The sequence below is a fragment of the Phascolarctos cinereus genome, unplaced genomic scaffold (assembly GCF_003287225.1).
Source record: "Phascolarctos cinereus isolate Bilbo 61053 unplaced genomic scaffold, phaCin_HiC Scaffold_4;HRSCAF=312, whole genome shotgun sequence".
Taxonomy (NCBI): domain Eukaryota; kingdom Metazoa; phylum Chordata; class Mammalia; order Diprotodontia; family Phascolarctidae; genus Phascolarctos; species Phascolarctos cinereus.
In genome coordinates, this window is record NW_027555847.1 from 92,318,543 (window position 1) to 92,345,052 (window position 26,510).

Sequence of the window (26,510 nt, forward strand, 5' to 3'; positions counted from 1 at the left end):
AACAGCAAATGTCCACCTCCTGGCATAAATTACTCTCCTGTCCTCTTCTCAGCATGCCCCCCCTTCCTGGGGAACAGGATACCCTTCCACCTCCCTGATGAATAAATGATTCTCCCCACCCCCACTGGGCCAGAGCCACTGGACAGAGCAGGCAGCCGGCAGCTGCAGAGACGACTGGTGGGGTGAGGGGGGAGAGAGAGGTGGGGGAGATATCCAGAGTCTGGTAAGCTGCCAGCCTGCCCCCTAAGGCTATTCATCACAGGGCAGGCCGAGGCTCTGGTCGGTGGGGAGGTGAGCAGGAAGAGCATCAGAGAGCTGGCCGGCTGGAGAGAGCCAGGATGTGGGAGCAAGGCAAGAAGATTGTGAGGCGTCAGCCTTTCTCAAGCCTCTCTTCAGCCCTGGGCTTTGGGGTCCTTTCTCTGGCCTTTGCCTTGGCAGGGAGCCAGCTGGTGGAGGTAAGTCCCAGGAAGAGGAAGGGAAGGGGGAGGGAGACAGGTTGGGGCTGGTGGGTCCACCTTGGAGGAGTCCAAGATGAGGGAGGTTAGGCAGGCTAAGGCCAGGCCCAGGAGGCTGGGATGCTTGGTGCCTGTTGCTGTCCCAATCTGGAGTTTAGGGGAGAACTAAACATGGTGCCCCCAAACTGAGGGAGGCTGGGAATGAGAACCATTTGTATTCTGACTTCTGGGGTCACAGCATCGTCAGAGGAAGACCTTCCAGTTCTATGGCATTTTAAGGCTTTCAGAAAAAGCTCTCCACAAAATAGCCCTGAAGGAAGGAAACGCTCATGTATTATCCTCATTTTGTAGATTAGGAGAAAGAGATCCAGAGACGGATAGATGAATAAATGAATGAAAAAGCCTTTAAATATCTGCTATGTGCCAGGCTCTGTCCTAGGTGCTAGCGATTAAAATACCCAAGTGAGATGGTCCCTGCCCTCGGGCCGCTTACATACTAACAGGGGAAGTGGAGAGTGGTGGTCATGGAAGGGAGCTTTGGTCTGGGGGAGTCATAGGAATGGTGAGTGGTGCCGTGTCTTTTCCGAAGCAGTGGTTGGGATGATTCAATCACCATCCCCAGAGCAAAGGGTGGAAAGTAGTTGGGGAGATGTGGGGAGAATATGCAAGGCATCAGGGCAGATAGTATGATGTCCAAGGAGGATGGATGTGAAGCATGGTCTGGGTCCAGCTCGATAGGGTGGGTTAGGGGGGAAGGGAAGCAATTTGCCCAAGATCACACAGCTAGTAAGAGCCAGACCCTGAATTTGAACCCAGGCACCCAGTCCCCAAGCCTAGAGCCCTTGCCAAGGCACCATGATGAATGTCAGAATTGGAAGGGACTTTTTAGCTCATGCCGCTTGTCAGTGCTGGAATTGCTCAGCATGAGCCAAGATCCACTGCCCCAATTCAAGGATGGGACAGTTGAGACTCATAAGGGAAAGTCACTTAGCCAAGGTCACATAGCTTATTATTTTAGAACCAAGACTCAAGATAAGAGTACAGCAAGATGGTTTAGTGACAAGAGAGTCTAAACTAAATGTGTAATCAGAGGGCATGGGCTTGTATCTCACATCTGCCATTTTAAGCAACTTGTGTCATGTTAGGCGAGTTATTGAACCTCTCCAGGCCTCAGTTTCCTCACTAGTAAAAAGAAGGGGTTGGACTATATACTCTCTGTTTCCTTCCAATGCAAAAATCCTATAGTTGTATTCTCTTTCCACTTGTAATATACTGCTGCTTGTCTCTAAAAGAGTGGGAAGGGTAAGAGAACATCTTCCCCCTTTAAAATATGAGGAGAGAGACTGATCACAGGACCAGCATAAGAGCAAGACTTAATGCTCCCCTTGGGGAGGTCCAGTCTCAGAGGAAGTGAGAAGGACAATCTGATTGGAAAGACAATTATTTTTGACTCCATGATATAATCTATTCCTATGTTAGAGATTGGAAAACTGAGGCACATAGCTAGGGAACAAGGCCACCCAAATTAGAAATAGATATTCCTCCATTCTCCTCCCTGCAACCCCTGCTTCTTCTCCCCCAACCCCACTCCAGCTCTATAGCACTTTGGCTTCTCCATTTTAGAGTAAATGAGAATAGTCAGGTCCAGACCGCAGGACAAATCTCATTTAGCCCTCCCTCCAGTCTAGAGGCCTTTACCTTGTCCCCAGACTCTAAACAAGTTTCCCATCCATATACATTTTTTTCAATATCCCTAAGACATCAGTATTTTCTGTCCAATCCTCCCTATTCCACATTAAGTTTCTGAGAAAGCAGTGGCCTAGGGATGCCTGTCCTTTGGGGAAGGACTAAACAAGTTGTGGTATGTGATTGTGGTTTATGATGAGATAGCTGATTTTAGAAAATGTGGGAAAAAATAATGAAATGCAAATTTCATTGCATGAAATAATGAAAAGTAAAATGAGCAGAACCGAGAGAACTCATATACAGTGATAGTAATATTGTTCAAAGAGTGATTGTGAACAACCAAGTTATTCTGAGTATTATAAAGATTCAAATCAGTTACAAAAGACCTATAAAGTAAAATGGTATCCACCTCCAGAGAAAGAACTGATAACTAGGAGTATGCATAGTATGGCTTTACATATATTTAAAAATCTATGTCAAATGGTGGCCTTCTCTAGTGTGAGGTGGGGAGGGAGGGAGACAGTTCAGAACCTGAAATGCAACAAAATACATAAATTAAATTAAATTTTTAACAAAGAAAGAAAGCAGTGGCCTAGGGCTGGTCCCTCAGGTAGTTTCTCAACCAGCCTTGACCAAGTCCCAAAGAATCTGTGTCAATAGATGGGTGCCAATCCCCAGCAGCCCTAGAACTCGACCATCTCCTCCCTTAATTCATAGATTCAGAATCTCACGAGTTGGAAGGAACCCAGTCCATCCTCCATACAAAATGGAATCCCTTTTAGCACAGCCCCGACAAGGGCCATCCAGGCTCTCCTTTATGAACTCTAGGGGCTGCCCTCCTGGTTTCTTGTGATGCTTAGCTGAGTTGGAATCTAGGGTTCAGAGACATCTCTTATGTACAAATGATCAATGACCTTCTATTTTGAAACATGTTTCATGTAAGCCTTTTGCTTTTTTTTTCACCAGTTATTCCTAGACAATGTTCTCCTCTTTCACTTTCCACCCCTCAAAACCCAGCTTTATTTGAATTTTGTCTTCTTTTGTTGTAAAGAAAACCAATGAAGCACAGCTCCTTTTTTCACCCTGCATCAGTACCAATGTGTCTTCTCATACTTCTCTGAATGCCTCACATGTGTCATTTTCTATGACACACTAGTATCCTCTGATATTGAAAGACCCCAGTCTGTTCATTCTTTTCCCCATCTGATGGGCACCCTCTTTGTTCTAGTTGTTGGTTGCTACAAAAAATGCTGCTGTGAATATTTGGGTATATGTAGAATCTTCCTTTTTCATTCAAACCTCATTGGGGGTTTATACCCATTTGTGAGACAGCTAGGTCAAAGGCTATGAATAGCTTAGTGGCTTTCCCCACATACTTCTAAGACCTAAAAACAGTTTGCTTCTGTTTTTATCAGGAAGGGAGGTGAAGGAATTTGGGGGAAGGTGCTAGGAATTTGCTATCAAGACCACCATATCAATATAGCTAACTGTAGGTTCAGTCTTTAAGATGTCCAGGTCTGAGAAGTGTTACCAAAGCAGTTGCCAAACAGATTTCCTATCTGGGAGAGGGACATGAGGCAGGCTTTTCACTTGCTGAACACTGGACCAGGAAAACCTAGAAAGGTAGTTAGCCTAGGGAAGGAAATAAGGGGCAGAGTCCATCAGTCAATCAACAAACATTTACTATATGAAATAAAAAGGTAAATGAGAAATAGATCCTAGATTTATAGGTGGAAAGGATCTTAGAGTCTTTATCCTCAGCCAATCACAGTCTGTTTGGGGAGATGGGCCATCACTGTTGTCAACATAACTCTTAATCCCATAATAAAGTCTGGTCTGGGAACCCCTGAGGGTCCCTGAGATTATTTCAGGGACTTCTGGAGGTCAAAACCATTTTCATAATACAATTATCCCTTCCACATCATGGGAGTTGGAGGCACGGTGCCCCTGAGACCTGGAAAATCCACATAAAATTTTTTGGCCCTCCCTTCCTCCAGAGAGGTTTGAATTTTTTCTTTTTTTTTTATGGGGTATTTACAGTACCTTATTGTAAAATTTGTGTTAAATATTTGGTCATAGGCTCTGTATCGTCTGCTCGTCTTCATGTGTCATCTGCGGCTTCCACAAAACTCCCCCAAAATTCCAATTTCTTATGCAGACCAGTGATGTATTGAAACCGCATGAGGAAAGTCGCAATGTAGCAGAGCTAACTGTAACAATAAGATGTTTTAATTTCTAATACAGTAAATACTAAAAATATAACCCACATAAACAGAAACTCTTGGGGGGAGGGAGGATCCTCAATCATTTTTAAAAGCGTAAAGGGCCTCGAGACCACAAAGTTCGAGAACCACTGTTATAATATGTTAAGGTCTATCATGTGTTTTCCTCCCCAAACCCTGTGAAGTAGGTCTTTGTGGAATGTTGTGGCCAGGGAAGGCTCCCTTAAAGAGCTGGGTCTTGAAAGATGGGGAGAATTTGGATGCTTTACTTAAAAAGATCTGTGGTTTTCTCCTGTGGGCCATCCCTTCATGGATACAGATTGCAGCACCAGGATCATAGTCATAGAACTGGAAGCGATCTCAGCAGCCAACAACCCCAAATTCCTCATTTTACAGAGGGGGAAACTGAGGCCCAGCAAGATGAGGTTATACATATACATATATACATATATCTCAAGGTTATATAGAAAGTCAGTGACTTCCCCTTTTAGATGATTCTTCATGGATTGTAGTAGCCAAAAACACCCCAGTAACCAGGTGCCTTTTGGTGATGAATTTCTCTGCACTTAGTCAGGCTGGTCATCTGATGACAGGCACACAGTAGGCCCATAACCAACACTTGTTGAACTGAATTGAATATTCAGAGCCTTTCAGCTTGGCAGGACATTCCAGAGATTATGCTAGAAGTAATAGGGCAGAGGCATGTGGTTAGAGAATCATAGCGTGTAGAACTGAAAGGAGCCTTAGATATCATGTAGAGAAGCCCTCTTACTTTACAGAGGAGGAAGCTGAGGCCCAGAGAGACAAAATGACAACACACACACACACAGTCACAATCCCCCTCCACCTCAGCCTGGGGAGGTTGTTGTGACAATAGCTTGCAATTTTACCACCTTTAAATTTACAAAGAGCTTTCTCTACAATGATGCTAAGGGTTAGGCAATGCCAACGTTACTATTCCAAACTGAGACACTGGGGGAGGGACTTGGTCTTTCTCACCACATTGGGAAGCACAGGAGCCCACCTCCTTTTCAGAACACTAGTCTCCCTCCCTGGCTAGCTCAGATCTATCTCCTTTACCCCACTTCCTTGGATTCACTCATAGGCACAAAATCTGAGGGTGGTGTTGGGAGTCAAGGGGGTGTATCATGGTCACCTGGTTGGGCCTCTCTTGAGGAGGGTGGACCATGCTAGTTTTTTCACATAGAAGGGGCCCCAGGGACAGGTCTTCCATCTCAGACCCTGGGGAACGTCAGTGTTTTAGGAGTGGAGGAAGGGTGGGAATGATTCAACACAGAAATTCGAGGCAGGGCTATAGGTCAGTGAGGATGGGCTAAGGGAAGGGGAGAGCCAGTCAGAAGTGTAAAGGAAATTTCTGGGAGGGGGCCAGGTAGCATAGCAGAGCCAGTGGGTAAGGAAGTGAATGTGAGGCTCAGCTAAAAAGGAAGGGGAGGGAAAGGGAGACAGAGACAGAGACACAGAGACAGATAGAGACAGACAGGGAGAGGAAGAGAAATTGAAGAAGGGAGAGACAGACACACAGGGACAGAAACACAGAAAGAGGTAAAGACAGTTAGTGAAGCATAAGTAGAAACAGAGAAATGGAGTCAGGAACAGGGAAAAAGAGAACCACAGGGAAGAAAAAGAGACTGGGAAACAGAATGGGAAATACAGAGAAAGGGAGAGAAGAAGAGACACAGAGCCAGAGAAAGGTTTATGGAGAGAGACACAGAGACAGACAGAGGGAAAGAGACAGACCAAAATGGGAAGGTGGAGATTGAGACAGGCACAAGAAAAGAGACATAAAATGACAAAGGGGGAGAGGCAGATGAGCAAAACGAAGAAAGACTAACAGCAGAAAGAGGTAAATGGAGAGGGAGAAACCAGCAGAGACCTGAAGTCAGAATGGGCATACGGGGGGAGGGGCAAAGGAGGAGAAAAGGAGAGGTGGGGATGGGCCAGACTCGTCTGAGACTTTGGGGAGATGCAGTGCGGGGGGCCCAGGAATCAGCCATCCCTCTCCCTACCCCACCCCTGTCGGCCTCCAACCCCCTAGCCTTCCCTGCCTGATTCTGGAGCCAGACCCCAGAGCTGAGTGCTGGGGTTGAATGTCCCTGTAATTAGATCTACACACCCATTCTGGTTGGGGGAGGGGGAATAGCTCCTCTGAAGCCTGAAATCTGAGCTGGCCCATTTCAGCGGCCTTGTGCACAGCTCTGCCTATCTAAGAGTCTGGCCGAAAGCCCCCGGGGGGGGTATGACTGGGCAAAGGGGGGCTGACTCCTTTGCCTCAGGTGGGGTCGAGTCTTGGCCATGTTCTTGAGGCAGAGGGCAGACTCCCTCCCCATCCAGAACTCTCATTTCCCTTTCCTAGATCCTGGTGTGATACCTTGCTCTTTGTCCAGATGCCCAATGCCTCTTCATGCCTCACTCTCAACCCTGCATGCACATATAATTCAGTTCAGCAACGGTATTCAGCACCCAGTACTGCGCACATCGCTGTGCAAGCCTCTTTTTATATACGTGACTGATCATTTATCTGGTCAGAAACACCATTCACATCTGTGGTCAAGCATACACATACACACACACACACACACACACACACACACACACACAGAAAGAGAGAGAGAGATGGATGGATGGATGGATGGATGGATGGATGGATGGATGGATGGATGGACGGATGGACGGATGGACGGATGGACGGATGGACGGATGGATGGATGGATGGATGGATGGATGGATGGATGGATGGATGATAGAGCATTTATTAAGTTCTTATTAGGTGCCAAGCACTGGCCTAAGTCCCAGAGACACAAATACAACCCAGTAACACAGTCTTTGCCCTCAAGAGCTTACATTCACACACAGAAAGAGGAGGAGGAATGGTGTGGAGATTGGGGGGGAGTGGGGGGTGGAGGCCTGGTTCTGGGAAAGAGGAGGCAAAAGCTCACCTGTCAGAGCCTGGGCATCCAGGGACGGGAGGGTCCAAAGTTCTGCTGGGCATAGACTGAGGATGATGGCCAGCACGCAGGCAGCGTCATGTGGAGATGGCCACCCAAGTATACCCATTTTTTTTAGGAAGGATATTAACAAGCTAAAACACATCCAAAGGATGGCAAGGATGGAAAGGGGACCATACCATAAGAGAACTGGTGGCAGGAACTAAGCATGTCTATAGCCAGAAGAAGAGAGGACGGAGCAGTTTTGAAGTGTGTGGGGGGCTGCCAGGGAGAAGGGTCAGATTTGCTTTTCAGGGACCCAGAAGGCAGAACTTTAGCAAAGGGTGGAAGTTACAGGGATGCAGATTTCCTATAAATATAAGGAAAATTTTTCTAAAAATTAGTTCTGTGCAAAAATGGAACAGGCTGCCTGGGAAGAGAGTGAGTTCCGCATCACTAGAGGTCTTCAAGTAGTGACCAGGTGATTCTGTTTTGGGAACACTGGATGGAGATTCCTGCTCAGATCCATTTCTACCTAGATGCCCTCAGAGGACCTCTCCTGCTCCAAGATTCATGGTACCACACCATCTGAACATAAAACAGAAGCCTCTCAGGCCCTTGTTCTTCTAAATTGGCAAATGCATCATTTGCAAATGGGTTTATAAAGACCAAGCCTCTTCCTTCTTCTGCAACCCTATTTAAAGTCAACCCTTGGAAAAAATTGTCTCTTCCTGTGACTTTCCCCTGATGGCTTTTCCCCTTCTCCTCCAAGGGCTCAAGGTCACAATCTCTCCCGGTCTCTCCTGTCAAGGGAAGGGTGCAGACTCCAAGTCGTAGAACCCAGGTTAATAATAATAGCTAGAATATATAAATGTGAATATATATATATATATATATATATATATAAGAATATATATTGCTTTAGACTTTGCAAAATGCTTTACAGATATTATCTCATTTGATTTTCCTAACAGCCCTGTGAGGTGGATGCTAGTATGACCTCATTTTACAGATGAGGAAACTGAGGCTGAGACAAGTTAAGTAATTTGCCCAGGGTCACCTATCAAGTAGCATCTAAGGCAGGATCTGAGATGTGATGCTGTCTGGCCATTGGGACACTTCAAAACCTGACTCCCCCATTTCCTTTCTATGGGGCTTTGGGTCACTCATTTTCCTTTTCTGGCTCTCAGTGTCCTCCACTATAAAGTGGAGGCTAAGAATATTTGTACCTAATTCATTTGGTTGTTGTAAGAAGAAATGGTGAACAAGTCTCTTGGAACTTAAGTTCTCTCTGAGAGAGAGAAACAAGGGCCACTAAAGCATTTAGGAGGATCCCTGCAGACGAGACATCGACTTAGTTTGAAAATGTAATATTATCTATGTTTTCTGGTATTTTTTATCTATTTTGCTATATATTTCCCAGTTATATTTTAGTCTGGTTCCTGAAATGCTTGAGAGTGTTGCGAGCTACAGGGCCCTGCCCACGGTATGTTTGACATCTCTTCTCTGGTCAACATCAAGGACTATCCTTTGTGGGGGAGGTGCTGACCTGCATTCCTCACTGGCTTCTCTATACCAGTGAGATCTCTGTGCTAAGCACTTTACAAATGGGATCTCACTTAGTCTTCACAACAGCACTAAGAGCTAGGTGCCATTATTGTACCCATTTTACAGATGAGGAAGGAAGGAAAGGAGGGAGGGAGGAAAGAAGGAAGAAAGGAAGGAAGGAAAGAAGGAAGACAGGAAAGAAATAAGGAAAGAAGTAAGAACAGAAAGAAGAGAGGGAAGGAGGGAGGGATGGAAAGAGGAAGGAAGAAAGGAACAAAGGAAGGAAAGGAGGAAGAACAGAAAGAAAAGAGGGAGGGAGGAAGGAAGGAAAGAAGGAAGGAAGAGAAGGACAGAGTAAGGGAAGGAGGGAGGGATGGAGAGAGGAAGGAAGAAAGAAAAAAAGGAAGGAAAGGAGGAAAAAAGGAAGGAATCGCACCTACTATGTGCCAGGCACTATGCTAAGTGCTTTACATATAATATCTCATTTAATCCTTACAATAACTCTAAGAGTTAGGTGCCATTATTATCTCCATTTTACAGATAAGGAAACTGAAGCAAGCAGAAGTTGAATAACTTTCTCAGGGCCACACAGATAGTTAAATGTCTGAGGCTGAAATCAGCTCTACCTGACTCTAAGCAGAGTGCTGTGTCTATTGTCAGTCAACAGTCAGTGAACTTTGATGAAGTATCTACTATGTGCCCAGCACTACACTAAGCATGGCAGTCTAAGTAAAGCTTCTATTCCTTATCTTGGCATTCAAGGCCCTCTACAAGCTAGCACTAACCTGCCTTTCCAGACTTATCTCATTACCCCCACACATTAAATGCTCTGCTCTAGTCAAACCGAACCATTTTCTTTCCCCTAAATGCACCCTGTACTTTCTCAACTCTGTGTCTGCTCAAAACTCCCTATGCCCGGCATTATTTCCTTTGCCCTCCTCACTTATTGACTTCCTAACCAACACTGTCCACTGCTGTGGGTCAGGTCTTCATCACCTCTTGGATGGACATTTCGATGGTCTCCTAACTGGCCTCTTTGCTTTTATTCTCTGCTCTCTCCAACCCACTTTCTACATAGATGTGGTATAGTCAAGTATAGTAGAAGGTCAAAAGAAGAGAGTGCTTGGTGTGAGATGGAGTGGCTAAGGAAGGCTCCATAGAAGGAGAACTACCTAGATAGATGGGTGCTGGAAGACGGATCAGATTTGGATAGGGTGAGACGGGAAGGCAAAGTATTACAGATTGGGGATGGAGGTGGTGGTGGTTTGGGGAATAGTCTGAACAAAGATGGCGGGCAGGAATGAACATGATGTGTTCAAGAGAGGTTGAGGGGATTAGCTTGAATGCTCAGAGAAAATTTTCTATATTAATCAGAGAAATTGAACTTTTTTTTTTTGGTGAGGCAATTGGGGTTAGGTGACTTGCCCAGAGTCACACAGCTAGTAAGTGTTACGTGTCTGAGGCTGGATTTGAACTCAGGTCCTCCCGACGCCAGGGCTGATACTGAGACATTGGAATTTTTAGGAGAATTATAGATGACGGAAGTCAAATCAACAAGTGCCTTCTGTGCGCCAGGCACTGTGCTAAGTGCTAGTTATACAAAAAAAGGGCAAAAAAAGTTCCTGCCCTCAAGAAGCTCACAATTTAATGGATGGGAGTGGGGAAGATAATATGCAAACAACCACATACAAGATATATACAGGATAAATTGGAGGTAATATCAAAGGGAAGGCGCCAGCTTTGAGGGGGACCGGGAAAGACTTCTTGCTGAAGGTGAGATTTTAGCAGATGCTTGAAGGAAGCCAGGGAAGCTGGGAGATGAAGAGGAAGAGAAAAAGAGAAATCTGGGAAATGAGATTCTAGACAAATGTTGCTACCTTGAACAAGATGACTTTAGATAACTGGGTTTTGAGTCGTTTTTCAGTCTTATCCGACTCTTCATGGCCCCATTTGGGATTTTCTTGGCAAAGATACTGGAGTGGTTTGCCATTTCCTTCTCCAGCTCATTTCACAGATGAGGAAACTGAGGCAAACAGGTGAAGTGACTTGACCAGGGTCAAACAGCTAGTAAGTGTCTGAGGCCAGATGCTTGGGCTTATCTCAGATTATAATAGTGTGTGGATGCTGCCTAGAAGGAGTGGGGTACTTTGTAGAGGAAATGATGATGAAGGAAGCTCAGGGTGATGGTCTTGGGCTTGATTCATGAGGCATTTGGGACATTATCAGAGATTTAGAGGGAAAGCCATTATGGTCAAAGTGAAGGGTGGATGAAACAATTCTGATGGGCACTTTGACATTTGAGGGATACAGTCCTGGAATCTGCCAAAGAAAACACTAGCAGTCTACCTAGGAGAGGAGTTCTTGAATTAAAGCATTGGCTGCATCAAAGACAGCAGGCACAGGTGTGGGGATGGATGCAAAGATTCCATAGAATTTGTTGACAGAGTAAATCATAAAGGATAGAGGCAGAATAGCATTAGGCTACCCAGGAGCTCTAATTTGGTGTGTGGAAGGTGATGGGGTTGCCTTACCCCCAAATTATCTTGTATTTACCTATATATTACCTGTTGCCTTTCCTCTCCACCCCACATTCCCACATAAGCCCCTTAGGGGAAGGGAGTGTCTTACCTAGGTCATTGCATCTTCTGGGTCAAGAATGTTTGGTATTTAGTGCCTGCTTAATAAATGTTTATTGATTGATTAATAACAGAAATGCTTGTAGGGCTATACAGATACTGGAGAAACTCTTTTAAAAATTTTCTGCTTATCTTAAAATAAAGGAAGAACACTTAGTCTGATATGTCTCAAAGTGCCACATGGGATGAATCCTAAGGAGGTAAGTAAGATAGAGGTCAGTTAGCAAGGTGGTGCAGTAAATTTAGCACCAGGCTTGGAGTCAGGAAGACCTGAGTTCAAATCTGATCTCAGACACTTCCTGGCTGTGTGATCCTGGACAAGTCACTTAAACCCTGTTTGACTCAGTTTCTTCATCTGTAAAATGAGCTGGAGAAGGAAATGGCAAACCATGCCAGTATGTCTGCGAAATAGGGTCACGAAGAATCAGATACACTGAAAAAAGAGGCTAAACAGCAAAAGTAGAAATAAAAAAAAATGTTTTTGCCCTCAAGGAACATGCATTATAATGGGGGAAACAACACATAGGTAAGTAGGTACATAGAAAATATATCCCAAATAGCTGAAGGGAATCTGAAAGGGAAAGGTATTATTAGCAGCTGAAAGGCCTTCTGCAGAAGGTGGGATTTGAGGTGTCTTTTTTCCCCCTAAATTTATTTTTTCACTTTTTTTTGAGGCAATTGGGGTTAAGTGACATGCCCAGGGTCACACAGCTAGTGTCAAGTGCCTGATCTGAGATCACATTTGAACTCAGGTCCTCCTGACTCCAGGGCCGGTGCTCTAACCACTGTGCCACCTAGCTGCCCCTAAATTTGTTTATTTTTACTTGCATTTATAACCTATCCCTCCTACTGCCTCTCCTCTTATTAAATCCCACCACCCTGCAATCTGAAAAACAACCCTCGCCACAATCGTGCGTAGTCCAGCCAAACAAATTCCTACATCAGCCATGCCCAAAATGTTTGTTTCTCCATGCATTCTAAGTTCATTGCATCTCTAGCAGGAGGTGAGTGGTGCGTTTCCCCTTCAGTCCCCTAGAGAAGACTGCAGTTTGCTCTTCGTTCTCAAAGAAGACCATGACATGCAGGTGAATTGGATTTAAGTGAGGTCACTAGCCTCATTCTCTCCCCTGGAGCCATCCGGGTTCAGTGTTCAGACATAGATCAGGACGAGTGGAGATGGCCCCTGCTCTGGAGTAGAGATGAGTCTTGAGGTAAGGCAGGGAAACTAACAGGTGAAGGTGTGGAGAGAGAGCCTTCTGGGCATGAGGAGCAGCCAGCAGAAAGACCAGCTGAGTTCAGGAAGCAGCAGCTAAGCCGGTGCAGCTAGATAGAGGAGCGTGAGGAGGGAGGAGGATGGAACGTGAGACATGTGTGAAGCTTCCAGGAAGGGACCAGGTTGTGAAGAGCTTCAGGTGGCAATGAGAAAACAGTAGATTTGGTCCTGAAGCTAACAGGGAGTCATCGTCGTTTATTGAAGAGTGGGGATGACACGATCAGAAAATCCCATCGGCCAAGGGATGGGTCGGAATGCTTTGCCCTCTCACCTCTCCCTCTTGGTCAAGGCTGAGCTTACATCTCACTTCCTATAGGAGCCCATTTCAGTCTCCCCCCCTCGCTAATGCCTTCCACTTTCAAATGACCATTATTCTAATCAGAACTTATTTTCTATGAACCTAAACATCTCCTCTATTATCACATATGCTTCTTGAGGACAGACTCTTTGGGGGGCTTTCTTTACATCTCCAGTGCTTAGCACAATGCCAGGTGCATTTAATAAATGCTTACTGACTGAGTGGGAACGAATATGAGACCAGGGGGATCATTAGAAGACTATTGCAGTTGAGAGGCGGTAACGACCTGTGGACGAGGGTGCTGGCTGGGGGATTATTAAGGTAGACACGACAAGATTTAGGCGGCAGCCAGACAGCGCAGTGGATAGAGCACTGGCCCTGAAGTCAGGGCCTCAGACCAAACACTTGATACTTACTAAGCTGTGTGGTCCTGGGCCAAGTCACTTCACCCCAATCGCCTAAAAAAAAAAGAAAAAAGAAAAAAGAAATGACAGGATGTGTATGAGGGATTGGAAAACGTCCCTCAAGCTTTCTGGGCCTTGATTCACCCTCTGAAATGAGGAGGTGTGACTGGATGGATAGCTAGGAGCCTTTACAGCTCTAACTCTGGGATCAGAAAGGAAGTCTCCAGCAGAAGGCTTTCCTCGGGGCCTCACCTCCCACTCAGTTGGCTTCTCTGGGGTGCCCTTATCCTGCAGTAGCCATGGTCTTCCTCCTCACCTCCACCTCTTGGAATTTCTAGCTCCACTCAAGGCTCCACCATCACCCTTCACACAAGTCCCTGATGGTTAGCGCCCCCTCCCCAAATTACTTTCCATGTATTCCATGTTGACTTATTTGTTCACATGCTTTCTTCTGGTAGAATATAACCTCCTTGAGGACAGGGGCTGTTCTTATTTCTAGCTCAGTGCCTAGCTCTTGATAAAGGCCCGTTCAATGGAATTATCGTGATTTGTGACTAGAGGCCATGACTGTGCTTTACTAAACTTTGCTCTCTCCTCCTGGAGCCAGCATGGTGACCCACGCGTAGTAGGCTTCCACGCTCGGGTTTGCTTGTCTGTTACGTCGGTGCATCTGCCCAATACAGAGCTCGCACTGGCTGGCAGGGCCGTGGGCTCTGTATCCCTCCTGCCCACTCCAGGCTGCGTGTGTCTGGCTGTTTCACAAATGCTAATTGGCTCTATTTGACTTGCACTAACTGAGTGGCTGTGTGAAGTCTTAGGGGGCTTGGGCAAAGCAATGCAATGTCCTTCCCATTCTTCTTCCAGAAACCCTAGGAAGATATGGGCGGTTGCTCAGAGAGCATGCACAGAGATGTGATAATGTACTTTGTAAACCGTCAAGGCCTCTATAAATGTGTGGGATGATTATTATTGTTGGCAGCTGTGATGGGCAGGACCGCGCTAGGCTGCTTTGCAGTGGGAACTTCAGAGATGAAGAACTGCATGCAACAGGCATTAATTAAGCACCTCCTGCTGTTCAGGGAACTGTATTGGGACCTTGGTGGAGATGCAAAGTTTAGATAAGACTCAGACCCTGCCCTCACTCCATCTTCTTCCTCCCCATTAAGTTTTTAAGCTTCCCCAAGGCTCCAGACCAGTTGTTTATGCAACATCTTGAGGCCCTGAGGCCAGGGACCTGTTGTTTATACAAGAAATGCCAACCACCAGGACCTCCTTGCCCTTCACAGGTGCTATAATAAGTAAAATAAGTGTTTATTGACTTGAATTGAGGGAGATCACCCATGGGCACAAATAAATGGAATCAGAATTAGGTTATGATTAGAGACTAAGGGGAAGAATTAAGTGTAATGAGATCAGGCGTGCTAAAAGAGCTTGACCCTTCTGAGCAGAGGAGCAGGGCACTGGTTTTGCCCATCAGGGGAGCTGTGAGCACCAGCAGGGCATGCAGACTGTTCTTTAAAGATATCAAGGGGAAGGGAAGGAGATAGTTATTTACTAAATTTATTTATTTAAGTAAGTTTATTGTTATTTAAATGTATTTAGTAAATGTCTACTATATGCCAGGCACTGTGCTGAGTGCTTTACAAATATTATCTAATTTGATCAAATAGTCTCTTATTTGATAACCAAGGAGGTCAGGGCCTGCTATCCAGAGGCATAAGTTACCCTGGGGAGAAAGGTTTCCCTACTCACGTGCCTCCCTGCTAGATTTCTATAAAGCTGTGTCCACTTCCCTCCGTGGACATTGTATATGTTGGTGGGAGACCGTCATTATTACTATTATTATTTTTATTCCTGCTCTTGCACTCTCTGGAGTAAATGGGGCATGCATTTTTTCCCTCCTTGGTGGTCCTCTGCTGGTGCTTTGTGGCACAGCTGTCCCTTCTCCTTCAAACAGCGCCAGGTCACCATCTTCAGGATCTGGTGACCACTGTATGGCCTTCTACCAGGGGCTTGGACCCCCGGGATTGAAATGGATTAGAAGAAACTTCTTAGAACCCCCTTTCATCTTATAAATCCTTCTCAGCTGACATCCTGTAATGAGAGAAAGACAAATAAAATCCAGAGCAGCTGGCCAAATACCTGTTTAGAGTATCGATCAACCCACGTAATTATAGTACTTACCTCTTAAGGTTGCTGCAAGGATCAAATGAGCTCATATATATGTTATTACTAATATATATTTATTATTAATTATTCTGCCCAAAGGAGCTTACATTCTTTAGGCAAGTCACTTTCCCCAATCTGGGACTCATTTTCTGTTTTCTCTAAAATGAGTGAGTTGGACTAGATGGTCCTAAAGGTTCCCCACAGTTCTAAATCCCATGCTGTTAGGGCAGTTAGGTGGATAGAGCACCTACCCTGGAGTCAGGAAGACTTGAGTTCAAATCTGACTTCAGGCTTATTAGCAGCGTGTGACCCTGGGCAAGTCACTTAACCGTGATTGCCTCGCAAAATAAATAAATAAAATAAATCCTGCGATGTCCCTGATCCAGGCTTGTTCTAGGACAATGTACTTGTATTTCAGAAAATACTTAAAAGAAGAACCTTGATGTTAACTTGTGTGACCACCAGAGGGCAGGTGTGGTTCATAGATGTGACAACTGACCCAGACTCTAGCATGGATAGTGCATTCTGCTTTCTTCTCCTCCCGAGGATGGCAATTAGCTCTTGTGAGAATCCATTTCTTGAGGGGTGGGGAAAGGTGACAGTGCCCCCCTTCCCTCCCTTCCAGCTAGGTAGAACACTGAACTTGGAGCCAGGAGACCTGAGTAGTACCCTGCCTCTTGCACCTACTAGATAATTACAGTCTGTGTGGCCTTGGGCAAATTCCTTCTGATTTCTGAACCTCATTTACCCCCTCTGTAAAATGGGAATGATAATACAAACACTTGCCTTACCTACCTCCCAGGAAAGTTGTGAGGAAAGCTCTTTGTAAACCTTCCTTAAAGCCCGGCATAAATGTGAGCTATTATTAAGGGAGAAGAATTAGGACTCGGAGCTATGATTATAATGATAATAATTATTATTTTTATTATTGCCACTGTTGCTATTGTTAGGACCATAATCCCAATGCACACTCTCCGATCCAATGTCTTTTCCAGCTTTCTCTGAGGGTAGGTGGTCTGGTTCGTCTTCTCTGAAGGGTCTGTCCCTTCTTTAGATCATAAGGGGTCACCTCTGGTGTCCCTGCCCAGTCCCCACCCTCAGGAGTTAATTCTCCTCTCAATTAACCTAGACCCAAAGGACTTTTTTTGTCCCCCACCATTGGGTCTCTTGCTGGTCTTTTCCATGTGGGGAGATTGACCCTATATTGAATACATTGGGAAAAAAGGAAGGAGGCATAGGCACAGGTCTGCACTAAACCCTGTGGGTGTGTCCAGTGCCTCAGGGAAACAGGCAGTGGATTGAAAGAGAAACCAGCCAGCCCAAACTCTCCTTTTCTCAAGTCTGTGCCCACCCCCCCCAACCAACCCTCTGCACCAGGTTGCCAAGGGCTCAGGTGTCTTCGAGGAAGCTGTAGGTAAGAGAGGGGAAGACTTGTCCCTTCTTCAGGGAGCCCCTGACCTGAGGGAACTGGTGGTAAACCAGACAGTTTAGAACTTGTGAGAGTCTTAGAGACCTAGTGCATTTCCCTCATTATACAGATGAAGTAACTGGCACCCAGAAAGGTGAGTGGATCTGTCACCAAGGTCATACAGCTTGTAAGTAGCAAATTAGGACCCACTTGATATACAGAAGGAAGAGTGTTTAGAGATCATGGAGTTCAGGGGTTTTCAACCTGGAAGTCTGGGAACTTTTAAAAAATTATAATATTTTCCATATAATTTGGTTTCCCTTGTAATCAGATGGAGTCTACTTTATATATTTAAAAGCATGGTTCTGAGAAACCAGACTGCCAAAGGGATCCATGACACATGACATGCCTAGGACCACTCTTTCATTTTGGGAACTTTCAGAGAGGCAAAGGGGCTGGCTCCTACCCTCAGGGAGTCCCTGTCTGAGAGGGAGGTGGGTCAGGAGCATTTAAGTGAACACTCTCACTGGCCTTTCCAGAGAACAGATTTTGATTGGGGAAAGACTCAAAATAGAGCTATATTGCAGAGACTCCTGACAAAGGTCTTAAACTTTCCCATGTTCCTTTGGCAGCAGAACGGTAGGGGTCTCTAATGAAGGTTTTTATATGTATGTCTGTGGGATAAGCTGGAATGGGTAAGGCACAGTCTTAGGAAATATGGGCAATGCAGACACCAGTTCTGAGCCTTGTTACCACCCTCTTGCCCCATTTAGGAGCATGGAATTTCACAGTGGTAAAGGACCTTAGAACACAGAAGGTCAAACTGCCTTAGAACTCAGAACATAGAATTTCAGAGCTAGAAGTAAACTTGGAGTCATCTATTTCAATCCTCTCATTTTTCAGAGGAGGAAACTGAGTCCCAGATCACAAAGCTAGTCTTGAAATCCCTTCCAGGGAAATGTGGTACATTGAGGGAAAGCATTAAGAGTCATAAAACCTGATGATAAATTCAGGTTCTTTCACTAATGCTATGTATGGCCTTGGACAAATCCTTTCCTCTTTCTGGACCTCAGTTTCCCTATTTTTAAAATAAGGAGGTTGGACTAGTTGATTTCTAAGGTCCCTTCCAACTCTCTAGGGTCCTGTAACCTGATAGTCTGTGGATTGTACCCTAGGGTACTAGCAAGCCACAATTGGCATGAGAAACTAGTTAGCAAGAACAAGTATTTGAAATAAGAAATTGCTCACTCCAGGGGAGCTTCTCTCCAGCCTCCCCGAACAGAAGAGCAACCTCTACCCATGGAAACCTTGTGTCCAGAGATCCAATGTCCTGTCCCCCAGCGATGTGTCTCTTCTTCAGGGAGCCCCTGATCTGAGGGAGCTGGCCCTAAACCAGATGATTTAGAGCCTGTGAGGGTCTTAGACACCTGGTGAATTCCCCTCATTTTACAGATAAAGTCACTGGCGCCCAGAGAGGTGAGTGGATCTATCACCCAAGGTCATACAGCTTGTAAGCAGCAAATTAGGACCCACCTGATACACAGAAAGAAGAGTGTTTAGAGACCTTGGAATCCAGGGGTTCTCAACCGGGGAGTCTGGGAACTTTCCAAAACATTGTATTATTTTAATAACTTAATTTTCATCCAGTAATAAACATCCAGTAATAAAACGTACGCTTGTTGGGCAGGGATTATTTCTTCTTTTTTCTCGTATCCTTGGTGCCTCGTACAGAGCAAGCTAGAACAAGTTGAATTGAATGGAATGGAAGTGAATTGAAGACTCTCAGCCAGGTGTCCTCCCACACCTCCCTCAAACTGAATTTGTTATCCACAGGACCACCTGGTGCTGCTGGCCCTGGGAGATCAATGTTTGCCCCCGGTGGCAGAATGGGCAGCTCCGGCTCTGGTGTCATCTCAACCGCTGAGCCCGTTGAAGCTCGGGCAGAGAGTGGGTGTGGAGTTACGTGGGGGGAGCTGGGGAGTCACATTCCTGGGATTAGCTCTCGAAGGGACTGGGCTCCCCAACGTCTCTCCGCCTCTCCTCCTCCTCTCTCAGCCCTCTCTCCCTTCTCTTGTCTCTTGCAGCCCAGCACAGCACCCCCAAAACCCAAACCTCCCCCACTCACCAAGGAGACCGTCGTCTTCTGGGACATGCGTCTGTGGCACGTGGTTGGCATATTTTCCCTCTTTGTCCTGTCTATCAGTAAGTAGTGCCCCTAGCCCTTCCTCCTCCCGCGCTCCAGTCCCTCCCCTGAGACTCCTCACTCCCCCACCCCCTCTTTCCTTCTTTCCCCATCTTCCCTGGTGCTCCCCACCCTGCTTCCTACCTTTGCTACCTGATCTGGTTTACCTTTTCTTTCCCATCTCCCCCACCCCCAATTTTCCATTCACCTCAATTGAAAGAGAAACCAGCCAGCCCAAACTCTCCTTTTCTCTGCCTTTTCTCAAGTCTGTCCCCCCCCCCCAACCCTCTGCACCAGGATGCCGAGGGCTCAGGTGTCTTCGAGGAAGCTGTAGGTAAGAGAGGGGAAGACTTGTCCCTTCTTCAGGGAGCCCCTGATCTGAGGGAACTGGTGGTAAACCAGACAGTTTAGAACTTGTGAGAGTCTTAGAGACCTAGTGATTTTTTCCCTCATTATACAGATGAAGTAACTGGCACCCAGAGAGGTGAGTGGATCTGTCACCCAAGGTCTATTTGACCATAGGCAAGTCTCTAATCCGTTCCTAGCCTCGGTTTCCTCATTTGTAAAAATGTAAAAGTTGGGCTAGAAGGCCTCTAAGTTTCTTTCTTACTCCAGATCTATGGTCCTATGATCCTCACTTAGGTCCAAAGCTAGTAAAGACATCACCCATCACGTTGCGATTCCAAAACGAAGGACTGACCGCAGAGCCAGCCAATGTCCCGGGCTTCCCCACCCCAGAGGTAGATCAGAGCTCAGGGATGGAATGGGGAGTGAGCTGATGGAGCGAAGGGCAGTGGACTTGGGGGGAGTACAGAGACCTGGGCAACCTCTTCCATTGCTGGGCTACCTGACTCAAAGGGCACCCCATGACGGATGAGAAGGTCAGGTTTGTTGCAGGCAGGCAACCTGTGGAAAGCGTACAGACTAGGGCTGAAAAGTTATGGTAAACGCTAGTCTCAGACCACGCAATGGAGGAATTCTGGTAAGTGCTAGTTGACTAACCACAGGGGGCCCCTAGTTGTTTCTGGCACCTTCTGGTGCTCAAAATGTCCCTGTTTGGGGTCTGCGGGATGGAGGAAACTGGCAATGGGGGCGGTGGGAAGGATTCTGCCCAGTGACTAGAGCCCTCTTTGCCAGGGAAGGTTGCCTCAGGGTAATTACTATAATTATGGGGCCCGGTGTTGGGAAGGGATTCCTGTCATTCTGTCCCTAGAATGCCCAGTTAATGATTCCCTTCCCCCTCCCCCAAATCCCCTGGTCCCATTTAAAGAGCCAACACCCAGATAAGGAAAGGAGGGCAAACTGGGTGGGGCCAAGATGGAAATCCCTCGGCAGTTCCTCCAACCCTAGGTTACACGTGGCTCCCAAGTCTCACAATGACTGCGTTTCATTCGATGCCACATCCCTCCGATGACTCACATAGAGGCAGGTCCAAGGTACCTCCTCTCCAGCCTCTGAGTTTTACTCATGTAGAGGACTCGGCCAACCGTCCCCTGCAGCCCAGATAATCCAATCACCGAGGGCTCGCTGGCCTCTAAAGTCTCTGTCTATGATTCTTATTCTCTTCATCCTTGTTGGGATGGTAGAGTTTTGGCTGCTTATAAACTGGTCTTTCCATGAGAATCCTGTGAAGTAACTAACTCGAACAAGTGTTATTATGCCCACTTTACAGATGAGGAAACTGAGGTCCAGAGAGGCAGTAAACCTGTGACCCTGGACTTCATTATTCTGAGCCTCTGTTTTTGCACCTATTTATTTTATTTTATTTTTTGCACAAGAGAGGCAACAGTGTGCTACAGAGGGTAGAGGGCAGAACTTGAAGTCAGGAAAAAGTCACTTAACTCCCAGGTCCACCCTGAGCAATGGAGCCTTAGTCCCACTGGGGTCCTACTGCTGGAGCCATGTGTTCCCACCAACCCAGTAAGACTCTAGGTGGCCAAATGGGGTGCCACTCTGTTTCAATAGATGGAATTTCCTTCTTAGGAGTTCCTTGCACCATGAAGTCCATATCTGATATGCTTTTATTTGTACATGTCTCCTCCAATGGAACATAAGCTCCATGAGGGCAGGGACTCAGTTTATGTTTGTCTTTGTATTTCCAGCTCCTACTGAGTACTAGCTCCTTGTTGATTTGCCTTTAGTTTTTAAAGAGGACCAATGACATCCCAGGGTGATGTCTTGACTTGTGTGTGAATTGGATTTAAGGGAGGCAGAGTTGTACCAAGGCTGACTCCGTACTGTGCGAATGTCATAGCTGTGAATAGAACCCAGGTCTCCTGATTCCCAGTTCTGCCTTCATTCCTTCCACGATACCGCAGGGGCCTTTGGAAGGCTGTCTTTGCTTGGGATTGGCATGTGAATCTCTTTCTGGCTCTGCCTGGAGAGGGTTCATGGGAAAGCTAACCTGGCTTGCCCAAGGCAGGGTGTCAATGGTGTGGGACGGAGGGAAAAGGCTATCCAGCTGCAGGTCTGGTGTGGGGCAGAGGACCAGTTGAGAAAGCCCCTTTTGACAATGATAATAACTCACACTTTATTCAATAAACATTCTAGTATTTTTTTCTTTCAAGCAAGTAAGTCCAAGCCCTTTATCTCTAAACAGTCCTATGATAAAGGCAGTACAAATATTATTATTCCAAGTTTGCAGCTGAGGAAACTGAGACTCGGTGAGGGGGAGTGACTTGTTCACAGTGACCCAGTTAGTGAAAGAGCTGAGACTTGACCCCAGGCCTGTCCATTTTAATCACAGAACATTCCCTACCCCTCCCAGTCTTTTCTATCTCATACTGTACTATGGACAGGTAGGTATATAGACTAGATGTATGGTATCATTAGTAACAGCAACTCCCAGATGCACAGAGTCCCTCTACCACAGCCCCTTCTCTGCAATTTGTGGCTTTATAGACTTACCTAGGGCACTGAGAAGTTAAGTATCTCGCCCAAGGACATGTGTCCAGTATGTGTGGGAGGAGAGACCTGAGCCCAGGTGTTCTAAACACCAAGGCTGGCTCTCTGTCCACTATGCTGTGGTGCCTCTCATGCTGGAGTTGTAAGGCAATGGTCAACTCGTTAGAATGTGGAATGTTAGAGCTGGGTAGAAATTTAAATATCTGTCTAATCAGTTCCCCCCATTTTCAGGTGAAGAAATGGCAGCCTAGAGAGATGAGGTGACATCCAAGGTCATACAATGAGTCAGTGGCAGGCCTGGAAATTGAACCCTAGTCTTCTCACCTTTGGCCTTTTTCTCTCTCCATCTTGAAAACCTCCATTTGGTGGCTCTCCATGGCTCAGGGAAAATGGGACCCCAAGGCGGAAGAAAAGGAAGAGTTCAGGGACGGAGGTACAGGATCACAGAGAAATGGGAGAAAGGGGAGGCAACAGGTTTTTGCATTCATGGGTTAAACAAGGGAGGGCCTTTGGCATTCAAAGTGCTCCTGATTTACGGTACCCCAGCAGCTGAGGATGGTGCCCTACACCCAGCTGCCTGATGGGATATCCCTGCAGGACAGAGAGCCAGCCGGCAGCAGACCCCCCACTCCCTCACTTAGAGGTTTGGTTGGGAGCCTGTCCTGCATTGGCCTCAACTTTCTTGTCATTATCCCTGCCTTCATTCAGGGTCAATGTTCCCTTAATTCAGACTTTTAACTCAGGTGCTGTCTTCTATATGAGTTCTTTTCTGAACCTAACCGCGCCCCCTCCCCATTACTTTGTATATACAAAGTAATGGGAAGTGGGGGGGTTAGGTTCAGGAAAAAAATATATATATCTTATATATGGGAGGCCCCATATATGTAAAGTGTGTGGAAAACTGGCCTCAGAATCAGGAAGACTTCCATTCAAAACCCTGCCTCTTAAGAAGTACCTGTGACCCTGGACTTCATTATTCTGAGCCTCTGTTTTTGCACCTATTTATTTTATTTTATTTTTTGCACAAGAGAGGCAACAGTGTGCTACAGAGGGTAGAGGGCAGAACTTGAAGTCAGGAAAAAGTCACTTAACTCCCAGGTCCACCCTGAGCAATGGAGCCTCAGTCCCACTGGGGTTCTGCTGGAGCCATGTGTTCCCACCAACCCAGTAAGACCCTAGGTGGCCAAATGGGGTACCACTCTGTTTCGGTAGATGGAATTTCCTTCTTAGGAGTTCCTTGCACCGTGAAGTCCATATCTGATATGCTTTTATTTGTACATGTCTCCTCCAATGGAATGTAAGCTCTGTGAGGGCAGGGACTCAGTTTATGTTTGTCTTTGTATTTCCAGCTCCTACTGAGTACTAGCTCCTTGTTGATTTGTCTTTAGTTTTTAAAGAGGACCAATGACATCCCAGGGTGATGTCTTGACTTGTGTGTGAATTGGATTTAAGGGAGGCAGAGTTGTACCAAGGCTGACTCCGTATTGGGGCTCGTGGAGACTGAGTGACGCACAGCTATGTAGTGGCGGGGATAGAACTAGAACCCCAGCTTGCTTCTTCTTCTTTCAGGAGTCTTTCATTCTGCTCTACCACCTCCTGTGGGCAGGGGACTCAGTCTAGACCTGAAATTAGACCCTGGAGCACCTAAAGGAACTCCAGGCAGGAGCAGCGAAGTTGGGGGGAGGGAATGACCCCTCCACACTCTGAGCTAAAGAAATCTGGGTGGCAGAGACCATGGGGCGCTGGGAGGATGAAGTCACTGGGTGGGTCTTCTTGGGGGGGATGGCCCCTTCCAGATGTGTGAGGCAGGGAAGGGAGCCAGGACCACATTTCCATCTGCCTTCCATGTGTCCCCACTTGGCACCAGCTCCTTGGCCCTTCTCCCTAATGGTACCTTTGCACTAACCCTGGCTCCCTCCCTGGACTCCCTTAGAGACCCTCCTCTCCACATCCTCCGTTCCCTCCCAGGGAAGAGAGTAGAGCTGACTGGCCTGGAGGGAATCCTGGATTGCTGAATCTTTTCCATTCCTCCCTGGAGGTGATGGGCTTCATTCAAATCTGTTTCACAACATAATCCTATTAAAGTCTTTCTCTACCTACAAACTGTTTCAGACCCCCATGCCACCCTGCGGGCTCTCCACAGCCCCAAAGAAGGAGAAGGAGAATCACCTCTCTTTGCTGTCTCTACCCTCCGTGCTCTACCACACTTCCTCAGAGGCAGCCTGGCTTCCTAATAGCCGGCTGCTTCCACAGTAATCATAATAACAGCTTACCTTTGGATTGTACTTAAAGGCTTACACAAAGCTTTCCTAAGGAGTCCCTGGAGGAGAGGAGTGGAACTATTATTATTCTGATTTTGTCAGGGAGGCAACTGAGGACTGGAGGCTGAGTGATCTGCCCTAGGTCAGGCAGGTAGGAAGTGTCAGAGCTGGGATTCAAACCTAGGTCCCTGGGTCCAACAGAACCAAAGAATCACAGAATTGGAGAATTGGAAGGGATCTCAGAAGTGCTCCAGTTCAACCCACCTAGGAAAGGAATCCCTGTTATAATATACCCAACAAGCTGTTATCCAACTACTTCTTGAAGGCCTCTCAGGACAGGGAGCTCGCTCCCTCTCAAGGCAACCCATTCCATTCTACATTTGAATAGTTCTCATTATCAAGAAGTTTTTCTTAACATCAAACCTAAAGTTTCTTCTTCATAACTTCCACCAGTTGCTTCTGATTCTGTCCTCTGGGGAACAAATCTAATCCTTCCTCTGTCTTTCCTTGGTACCACACTGCCTCGTAAGGTAAGTGACTTTCCCAAGACCACATAGAGGCTCTGAGGGAGCTGTTTATACACTGAAATTTTCAGAGCTAGAGGCAACCTCAGCCAGATGACCTTGTGTACCTCTAGATAGCTGGGTGATTCAGTGGATAGAGTACTGGGCCTAGAGTTAGGAAGATCCGAGTTTAAATTTGACCCAGATATTACTAGTTGTATGGCCCTGAGCAAATCACTAAACTCTATGCCTCAGTTTCCCCAATTGTAAAATGTGGATAATAATTGCATTTATCTGCCTGGGTAGAATCTCAAAATGGCAAGACTGGATTCAAACCCAAGCTTCCTGAATCCAACCAAGGACAATTCTCTTTCCACTAATGATCCTCAGTTTATGTGTGTTTGTCTGTGTGTCTTGGTGTTGTCCAGTGGACCTATTGTCATCATATGAGTGAATGAAAAAGCATTTCTTCAGTGCTTACTATATGTCAAACACCACTGGGGACAGAAATATAAAAGTGAAACCAGCCCCTTGCCCTCAAGGAGCTTAGATTCTAATAGGAGGAGACAACACATGTAGGGGAGTGATGGCCAGGAAAGGGTATTGTAAGAATAATTCATTTGGACCCCTACTCTATTCCAATGAGCATTAATCAGTTTGATATTTTACATAAATCATATAGGGGTGGATAGGTTCTTATAGTGGGCTTCAAACTTTAATGTAACATTCACTACTTATTTGCTAAGTTATGAGGCTCACTTGGGCAACTGTAAGAATGCTGACAAAGATATCTCCATCCCGTTTTGCTCCAATTCCATGTCTAAACCCAGCATGGGTGGGATGCCTTGATGCTTTGGAAAGTACCTCCGGACCATTCTATCTTGTCCAACATGAGCAGGTGACCCTCTGATGACCACTTAGCCAGTGGAGATGCCCTGTGCTTCACCCAACCTGTGGATACCCTCTCCCCCAGCTGATATGTCATTTTTTGGCCGTCAAGAGCAGGGTCTATCCATCAACGAAATTTTGTATTTTGCCATCAATTGTATTTTGCCATGACTCTTTTGCATATTTGGGTATCAAAACCTGTAAAAACAAGGTACTGGAAGAAGAGAGCATCTCAGATCATGAGGAAGATCTGAGGTCTACTTCATTAGAGAGGACCATGGACCCTTTAATAAAGTGCCATCAGCTCAGAGCTCTGCCTCAGTCTTTCTTGTTGTAGTTTCAACAATTTTAATCCCCACAATATCTTGGATGAGAAAGTTACAGGGTTGGGGAGTGGAGCCATAGGAGAGTAGCCTGACACAGTCTTTGTGGGAGAAATGATAGAGTTGGCTTAATTATGGTTCTAGAACTAGAAAGGGGGAGTGAGGATATTTGGGCAGTGGCACAGTAATTGATTAGGAGAAGACAAAGGGGTGACCTGAATCTGAGTTGAAGTTTAACTATTGCTTACTAGCTGTGTGACTTTGGGCAAGTCATTGCCTCTCTTTGGCCTCAGTTTCTTTATCTGTAAAATGGAAGAGATGGCCTCTAAGATACCTTCCAGCTGAGAATTCTGTGTTCTAAGTTTCTTTCCAGCTCTGACCTTCTAGGTTTGTTGTAAGGTCCCT

The 26,510-nt window shown here is 46.2% G+C and overlaps 1 protein-coding gene across 1 annotated transcript in view; it reads left to right on the forward strand.

Moving 5' to 3' along the window:
• The first annotated feature begins 304 nt into the window (after nt 1-304).
• The window catches only part of TMIE (transmembrane inner ear), a 33,481-nt gene continuing 7,275 nt past the window's right edge, over nt 305-26,510 (forward strand). The window contains exons 1-2 of the mRNA XM_020998931.2: nt 305-455; nt 19,129-19,246. Coding sequence (XP_020854590.1) covers nt 339-455; nt 19,129-19,246 — 235 coding nt within the window. The 5' untranslated portion in view covers nt 305-338. The remainder of the gene's footprint in view (nt 456-19,128; nt 19,247-26,510) is intronic.